Source organism: Equus asinus, chromosome 22 (genome assembly GCF_041296235.1).
Source record: "Equus asinus isolate D_3611 breed Donkey chromosome 22, EquAss-T2T_v2, whole genome shotgun sequence".
Classification (NCBI taxonomy): Eukaryota; Metazoa; Chordata; class Mammalia; order Perissodactyla; family Equidae; genus Equus; species Equus asinus.
In genome coordinates, this window is record NC_091811.1 from 10,780,103 (window position 1) to 10,788,170 (window position 8,068).

The following is an 8,068-nucleotide window of genomic DNA, read 5'->3' on the forward strand; positions in this document are numbered from 1 at the left end:
CAGGACCAAAGTCAGATTGTACTTTGAGAGCCCAGAACCTTGCTGAGTGTGGGAGCTCATGTGTCTCCTGTTGCACACGTCTGGGAGGGGCTAGGAGTTCCTGGGTCAGCTGCAGACCTCGATAACGCTGGTGGTTTGCAGTGGTGGCCCTGACCCTGTGTCCTCCTCATCCCACCCAGGTGAAGATGAGTCCACTGTGTCTATAACTGAGGCCTGCAGGATGCGTGCCCTCCAGGCAGGCACGATGCAGAGGCTCTCAGAGTCTGTGCTGCCAGATTTCCCCAGCAGAGTGCTCTGCAGTGTCATCACCTCCCTCTGCAGCTACTCAGGCTCCAGCACAGCCCACCAGGTCCTGGAGCAGCTGTTTCCCAGGTGACTGCCTGCCTCCTCCTCAGCACAGTGGTGACTCTGCCCACTGCCAGCTGTGTGTCTTGCCTTGGGAATGTCACCATATCTCTCTGAGCCTGAGTTGGCTCCTCTGAAACGTGGGGTGGGAGAGGATGAACTTGCTAGGCTTCTCCCAGGGATGAATGGGATCAGCCCTCCAGGTGCTGCCCTGGTGCCTGGCTCTGCAGAGAGGGTGGTGGGCCATGCTGTGGTTGCTGGTGGTGATTATTTCTCTGTCCCCCACGGAAAGTAGTCTTCCTCTCCCTTCACTGGCTTGTGGCTTTTTGAGTTTGGAAAAGCACCTGGAGAGCACCCTGTCAAGGAGTTTGAGATGCCATCCAGCTGGTCCTGGTGCTCGTCCTTGGTGTAGCCACTTAGGGATCTCTAGGGCCACAGAGGGGCCACAGGCCCACTCAGACACCTGGGGTGGTTCTGGTTGGAGGTCATTCAACAATGTCTATGAAGGACCTACTCTGAGCAGGACTTCTGGACACACTAAGTGTCACTCAGTGACTGAAGCAGACAGCCTCCCTGGGCCTCCCCTCTATTCTGAGAGTCAGACAGTCACACTTGACATCATTCACAGGTCCCATCTACCCTCCATCCCGGGCGATGCCCTCATCCCCTTTGGGACACATGGAGGCAGCTTGGCCCATTGCGTGCGGGATGCTGGAGGACAGGACCACCTCCCACAGTGAGTGGTCTTTGGGTCGAGAAGGAGGGCCTCCTGTCTCTAGCAAACAGGGTGCGGGGAGAGGATGGAGGCTGTGGCTGGGTCAGGCCTGGGAGAACCCTGCATCTCACCCATCTTGTGATTCCCATGGGAGGGCTGAGTTCTGGTGGCTTCCACTCCGGCAGGACTGGACTCAAAGAGAGCTGTGCATGGGTCCCAGGTCCCTTGAGAATTGGAAGGGAGGCTGGGCTGCGTTGTCCCCTAGAGACCCACTCCCAGCAGAGTCCCAGCTCCTCCTGCCTCCCTTTCTCCACATGCACACCTTGTGAGCACCACTGCCAGGTCCATAGTAGGAGGTGTGTGAGCAAGCTGCTCCCAAATCTGCTGGAGTCTTCATTCCAGTGGCCCACATTCATGCAGGGCTTGGATGGGCTGTGTCCAGACCCTTAGGGAGGAGAGTGTCAGTGGGAACAAGAGACTCTCACAGACTCTGTGTTCAGCCTGCTGGATGAGCAGGCCTGCCACAGCCAGGACAGCCAGCCAGGGCTCAGGGCTGGGATGGGGCCCTCCTCTGGAGGGGGAGGGTCTGGCACAGGGGCGCAGATGCTAACAAGAGTGCCTTGGGAGGGCGGTGTTTAAGGAAAGGCCAGGCCACTGACTCTCTGGCCCATCTGCCTCCCCGCAGTGCTATCTATTTCCTGCTGGGAACCTGGCTGGGCCAAGGGCAGGATTGCAGGGAGCCCCTGCGGTTTCCCTCTTGGACCCTGCAGCTGGCCACTCTGCACGTCAGCTTTGGTGGCTCCCACGTGGAGGGCCATGCCTACCTTCTGCCAGGCCACCTGGAGCATCTCAAGGTCATTGAGGCTGAACGGAAAGGTGAGGGGACTGGAGTCTGGGAAGACTGTCTGTGTTGAGGTTCATGGCCTAGCGTTCCCTTACAGGCAGTGGAGCCCTTCCTATCTTTGGAAAGGCACAGAAACCGTCAGGTGTGTGGGTGAAACTTTCTCTTTATCCTGCTCCAGAGCCAGCTCCAAAGCTCCTGCCACTTCCAAAGCCAGAGCCAGTGCCAGCCCCCGGGCTGGAGCCAGCTGCACCTCCAGTCTCACCACGTGTGGTAGAGCTGGAGCCAGCAGCCCCTGAGTCAGCCACTCCAGGACCAGAGCAAGGGCCACCATTAGAGGCAGCCCCAGAGCCCAGCTGCCCCTGGGCCGTGACCACCGAGGACCAGCTGCGGGAGGAGAAGCTGAACATCTTGGACTTCCCTCCCCAGCTGGTGGCAGAGCAGCTGACGAGGATGGCTGCGGTGAGCAGAGGAGCTCGCGGGGCGGGTGGCCCCTGCCTTCCCGGTGCCATGAGCCGCCCCACACCTGCCATTCCCTGCTCGGGATTCCGATGATCTGGGTCCAAATCCCTGCTCCCTCTCTTATCAACACTGTGACCTGGGCAGCTTTCTTTCTCCCCAAGCCTTAGCTGTCCCCTAGCGAACAGGGGACGGTAGAGACGGACACTCAGCACCTGCTGTACAGGGTGGCTGTGCCGATGAATGAGGTGGGAGAGAGTGGAAGGTGGGCAGAGTCTGGCCCTTTGGTGGGGGATGGGCACTCACTGAAGTGCTGCCAGGTCCTTGGGTGGATCCCCCATCTGCGCAGGTGGCCCGGACAGCCTCAGCACTTAGCAGGAAGGTGATGTGTATTGACTCCAGTGGAGACAGTCAAACAAAGCTGGGGGTTGTCCCTGCCTCGGGGGAATGTGCATGGGAATGGGGAGTGGGACCCGAGGGGCACTGGGATGGGTGGATGATGGCCCTTCTGGTGGGCATGTGTGGGCTGCCTTCTGGAGCTTGGAGGAAGTGAGACGGGGCTGGGAGCAAATGTTCCCTCCCTTCCCCACGGTCCTGTGTCCAGGGTCATCCTGGACTGGGTGCATTCAGTGGACACAGACAAAACCCAGGGACTCCCACAAGCCTCAGGCCACATGCTCTGCTTCCTGAGCTCCAGTTCTGATCTCACCCTGCCTGGGCCTATGGGAGACTGTGGACGCCGAGCTGGGGTGTGGCAGGACCGGGTGACACTCCGAATCTTCTGCAGGAGCTGTTCAAGACGTTGGTGCCCGCCCACTGCCTCGGCTCCATCTGGTCGGAGCGCGACAACAGGGAACGCGAGTCCCTGGCACCCACCGTCCGTGACACTGTGATGCACGACAACACCATGGCCAATTGCATCCTCGTCACCTGCCTTGGGGACGCGAGCATGACAGCGCAGGACAGGGCCAGGGTGGTTGAGCTGTGGATCAGGGTGGCTGAGGTAAGCCTTGGCACGCCCTGTCTGGATGTGTGGGAATTGCCTCTTGTTTCTCAGCTCTCAGGATTGAAGTCTGAGGTCTTAGTCCCTGGACTGTCCCTTGACCCTCATGCCAGGGCCACGTTGACCTTGACTTGAGGTCCCAGTGGGGACAAGCTCACTTCCTTCCTTGTGTTGAACTACAAATCCTTGTGCCTGGCAGTGTTACTCGTCGGGTGGCAGGTGTGCCCTCCCTGGCTTCCCTGGGCATGTGTCTCCTCCAGGACAGGGGAAGTCCATGAGGGGACAGAAACCAGAGGCAGCAGAGCTTCAGCTCCCCCTCACGGCTCCATCTCTTCGCTTCCCCAGGAGTGTCGAGGCCTCGGGAACTTCTGTTCCCTCCACACAATCCTTTCTGCCCTGCAGAGCCCTGCCATTGCCCGTCTCCAAGACACCTGGGGACAAGTTTCCAGGTGGGTAGTGGGTGGTCTGCTCTCCAGCCAAGCACCATGAGGGTGAGGTGGCCCAGGCAGCCTGATTTGGGCCAGCATGTCCCCCAAAGTCAGCTGAGACCACCTGGGAGACAGCGAACACCGGGCACAGGGACTGACCTGGGTGCTGGGTCTCTGAGTCTCTCAGCGCCCTTAGGCCAGCAGTTCTGTCCCAGGGATTCATTTCCTTCCAGACCAGATCCTGGCTTGAGCCCAGGTGGAGAACCTCAGGTGTTTCCTTTGCAGCAACAGAAGCCTCTATGCAGCTGAAACCAACACTGTTCCAAAGAGATCTGTTTGGGACATCTGGGAATGGAGGCCCCAAGGGACAAGAGGAGAGGCCCCTCGGCAGTCTCATGGGGACCTTAGAGCTCAGAACACCCCAGTGAAATCCCTCATCTAGGCCCCAGGCAGTTTGGATCTGCTGGGTTCTCAAATAAATGGGACTTGCCTTCAAGCATCCCACAGTTTTTCTTGCTTGCTTGCTTGCTTGCTTTCCCCACCCCGCAGGGAGAGTTCTCAAACCTGGAAGAAGTGGGTCAGGAGAGAGAAACGCGTGAGCAGGGAGCTGCTAGTGCAGGTAACCTGGTGGCTGGAGATCTGGAAGGAGGCCAGAAGGAGAGGGGAGGGGAGCATCCCGAGGGGATCCTAGGAGGTGAGGCTATGGCAAGGCTCGGCCCAGGCTGGGGGTCAGAGAGCCCTGTGAGGGTGGGGCAGGCCGGGGCCACTCGGCCAGGTCCCCCAAGACACCCTGCCCTCCCCCTCCCTGTCTGTTCAGCTGGGGTCTGGACACACCCCTGGAGTCCAGAGGTCGGGGCCTTGGTCAGATTTGGAGCCAGGGCTGGGGTGAAGGCAGCGGGGACAGGGCCTGTAGCTGGCACGGGGAGCAGCCTCTCCCAGTGGGTCCTTGAGCCAGTCGCTGCCCCTCTGGGGGCCTCCGTCTCCTCCTCTGGGAAGTGGAGGGAAATGATCAGCGGTGCAGGCCTCCCAGCGGGGTGCTACCATCCAAGGGAGGACAGGAACGCAAGGAGATTTGTGCCGGCTCCTCCTCCAGAGGTGAGGGGAGAGCAGTGATGACACGCAGATGACTCTGAGTCCTCAGGAGACTCCTGGAAGCAGGTGATGTTCTCCTGACACTTTTCAGCTGAGGAAAGAGGGCCAGGGAGGCCTGGGCAGGCCCAAGGTCACACAGGACTGAGTCCTGGAGCTGGGACTGGTCTAGAATCAGAGCACCCTGCAGTTTGGAGCAGCAGAGGCAGCAGGGGACTGGAGCCGATGGCCAGGGTCTGAGATCAGGGGCCTTGGGGGACATGCAGAGAGGAGTATGGGCGCACTGACCCTGTCCTCGGCCCCGACAGGAGGCGACCTCCGTGTTAAAGACTGCAGAGAGGGCCCGCCAGGGAGCCCAGGAGAGGCTGCGGCAGCAGGTGAGGGTGACTGTGGGGGAGGGGCCTAGGAGTCAGAGGAGAGGGGGCTCCCCCTCCCAGCTGGAGACCTCCCTCAGGAGAGGGGCCTTCCTCCTCAGGCGAATCTGCTGTGGCTGCCAAGCATGACGGGCCTGCAGTGGCAGTGAGCAGGAGGAGGCCTGGAAGGGCTGGCAGCAGGGCAGATTTGGGGTGGGGAAGGGCAGGGGCCACTGCCCCTGGGAGGGGCCAACAGCCAGCCCTGGGACTTGACTGATGGAGTTTGGTGTTCCTGGAGGGGAGCAGGGGAGGGAATTGTGTGTGTTGGGGTGTCCCGAGGATCCTAGGCTGCTCTGTGTGGGAGCGTGGGGTGGGCAGGAGGCTGGGCTGAGGGGTTTCAGGAGAAGGTTCATGGGGGCACCTGAGAGCGGGAGCTCATCACCATGCCCATCCCGATGGCGGCACAGGGTGTCGTCCCCTCCCTGGTGACGTTCTTCCGTTCTCTGGAGCTGCTGGACGCTACGATGGAGGATTATGTGGAGGTGAGTGAGCCCGGAGGTGGGTCCGGGGGCTCAGGCTCCTGACGGTGGGGAGGAGAGAGTCCTGTCCTGAGCCCTGAGCTCTCTGCATTTGGAAAAGGTCCTCTCAGCAGGGCTTCCAGCCTCGCGTGGGAGTTGGGGTGTCAGGCCCATCTCCCCAGTGGGTGACGCAGGCTCTGCATAAGCCACCGTCCAGGTTCCCTGGGCGGCTGAGGCTCAGAGCTGCCTGACTGTGTGGCCGCAGGAGGTGGTGTCTGAGCTGGACTCAGCCTCTCCCTCTGGCCCTGCCAGTGATGGAAGAGAAGTCGGGCCCCTCCCAGTCAGGAAGCACATCAGAGGCTGAGCTGTCCCTTCCTGCCTGAGGCCTCAGTCTCCCCACGTGTCATCAGAGAGGGTTGGGTCACAAGGTCTGTTGCCTCAGTTGCTCTGCGCCCCCTGCTCTGGAGCCCAGAGACTGGCCCAGGTCCAAGTCCGGGCTCTGGATGGGCCTGCCCACTGGCAGTAGTGCAACGTTGCAAGAGGTGTGGATGGGGGCTAGTGCTGGCCCAAGGGGGCTGTTTCTGATGGACTGCGGCTGTCTGCCTTCCAGGGCAACGTGCTCAACTGTCGGAAATGGAATGAGGTAAGTGGCTGCGGCCTTCTGGTGGGGAGGGTGGGGGTTGGAAATCAGAGACCCCCCCGCAGTGGGCAGGACCCCCTCTGGCCCAATCCCCAGGGTGGAACATTTATTTGCACAGTTCGATATACAGAGCTAGGGATCCTATGGCATTGGCGGGTGGGGGAAGGGCTGGCATCAAAGACTCCTTCCTGGAGGAGGAGCTATTTTGGGCCAAGTGTGAGAGCAGGCAAGCCCTGACTGGAATCGCAGGGAGGGAGGGTTCCCAAGTGGGCAAAGGCCCCAGACTGGCCCCTTGCCCCCTTCCTCAGCCCCTCCACGAGCCCTGCAGGGTCCCCCACTCAGGCCCTGTGGGCATCCTGTGCTTGCTCTGTCCTAGCAATTCAAACTGATGGAGGAGATCGAGCTGCTCCAGGAGGCTGCAAATCTGTACACCGTGCAGCCTGACGAGCACTTTGGGGCCTGGTTCCAGGCCGTGGAGCCCCTGAGCAAGGAGGAGAGGTGAGTCGGGTCAGGAGTTGGGGGAGGGCAGGGCAGCCTCTCTCTGCTGACCAGCTCCAGAGCCCATGGCCGTTGCTCCATGGTCAGCCCCTGATCTGATTGCATGGCAACCCCTGGGGCCTTTCGACTCCAGCTGCTGGCAGGCTCCAGGACGCACATGTGATGTGTGGCTCCTGAGAGCTCCCAGCTCCGCTCTGTCCTGTAGCTACAGCCTGTCCTGCCAGCTGGAGCCCCGATACCACTGGGTCAGAAAGATTCGACTCTTCTTCAAAGGCAAGAAGAACCGCTCAGGCAAGAGTGAGTGTCCAGACCGTCAGTGGCTGAAAACATGGGCTCAGGAAACATTCAGGCTGAGCGTGGGCCTGGGGAGGCAGACAGCTGGCCCTGGGCTCCGGCTCCACTGCTGAGCAGTCCCGTCCTGGGCGATTGCACTCACGTTTCTGGGACTGGTTTCCTCCTCTGTGAAGTGGGTGACGCTAAATATCAGCCCCTGTGTCAGGGACAGATGGGGTGCTGTTGGCTGACTGAGCACTGAGCACAGGGCTGGAGCACAGAGCGCAGTGGGGGCCGGGATGGGGTGTGCACTGTGGTTCCAGGGCAGGCCGCTCAGGAAATGCCTCTCTTTCTCCAGACACCAGACCCCCAACCAAGGGCCCAGTGTTGGTGGTCGATGACCCTCCTGAGACCAGCTGAGCTACAGCGGGGACACAGCGTTGACACTCAGGGTGCACAGGGCCACCTCCCCTGATTCTGATGAGGAGAACTTTGTGATCCATTTCTTGGGGTCCCCTGTTGGCCACGGGGGAAGGCACCAACCCCTCTTCCCCCTCCCCCCTTTTGCCCAGCACCTATTTCCCTATTTGGCGGGGCCATATTTTGTTGTCAATGGTAAATGCTCCGTTTGAGTATTATATTAAATTGTTGCTTCTTTCTAATCCTGGGAGTGGAGGTGTGAGTCTTTCGCTCGCAGCGCTCATGGAAACCAGATCCAGAAACTCACATTCCTCCTCGAATTTAGAAATCTCCCAGAGTGAGCAGCTCAGTTTATGTGGAGAAGGGAGAAGTGCCAGTCCCCTCCCTGGCTACTGAAGGACGTGCTCAAGTGCCCCTCCCGCCGAGGACAGGATCATTGCAGTGTGGTTCACCCTGTCCAGGAGCAGAGATGGCCCCTCCGACCTC

General features: G+C 60.4%; 1 protein-coding gene across 1 annotated transcript; it reads left to right on the forward strand.

The window, feature by feature from the left end:
- The first annotated feature begins 244 nt into the window (after positions 1-244).
- On the forward strand, positions 245-7,822 carry LOC139041642 (ral guanine nucleotide dissociation stimulator-like). Its single transcript, XM_070495121.1, has 12 exons — positions 245-363; positions 1,851-1,936; positions 2,002-2,363; positions 3,148-3,363; positions 3,709-3,812; positions 4,341-4,410; positions 5,189-5,257; positions 5,701-5,775; positions 6,362-6,394; positions 6,768-6,889; positions 7,095-7,186; positions 7,521-7,822. The coding sequence occupies exons 1-12, from the start codon at positions 245-247 to the stop codon at positions 7,580-7,582; spliced, it is 1,410 nt and encodes a 469-aa protein (XP_070351222.1). The 3' UTR covers positions 7,583-7,822.
- Positions 7,823-8,068: the final 246 nt, after the last annotated feature.

Excerpts from the sequence above, each read along its gene's own strand:
- LOC139041642 (XM_070495121.1), top strand. The coding sequence starts at position 245 with ATGCAGAGGCTCTCAGAGTCTGTGCTGCCAGATTTCCCCAGCAGAGTG. Across the intron at positions 2,364-3,147 it reads AGCTGACGAGGATGGCTGCG|GAGCTGTTCAAGACGTTGGT; the intron begins GTGAGCAGAGGA and ends AATCTTCTGCAG. Across the intron at positions 5,776-6,361 it reads CGATGGAGGATTATGTGGAG|GGCAACGTGCTCAACTGTCG; the intron begins GTGAGTGAGCCC and ends TCTGCCTTCCAG.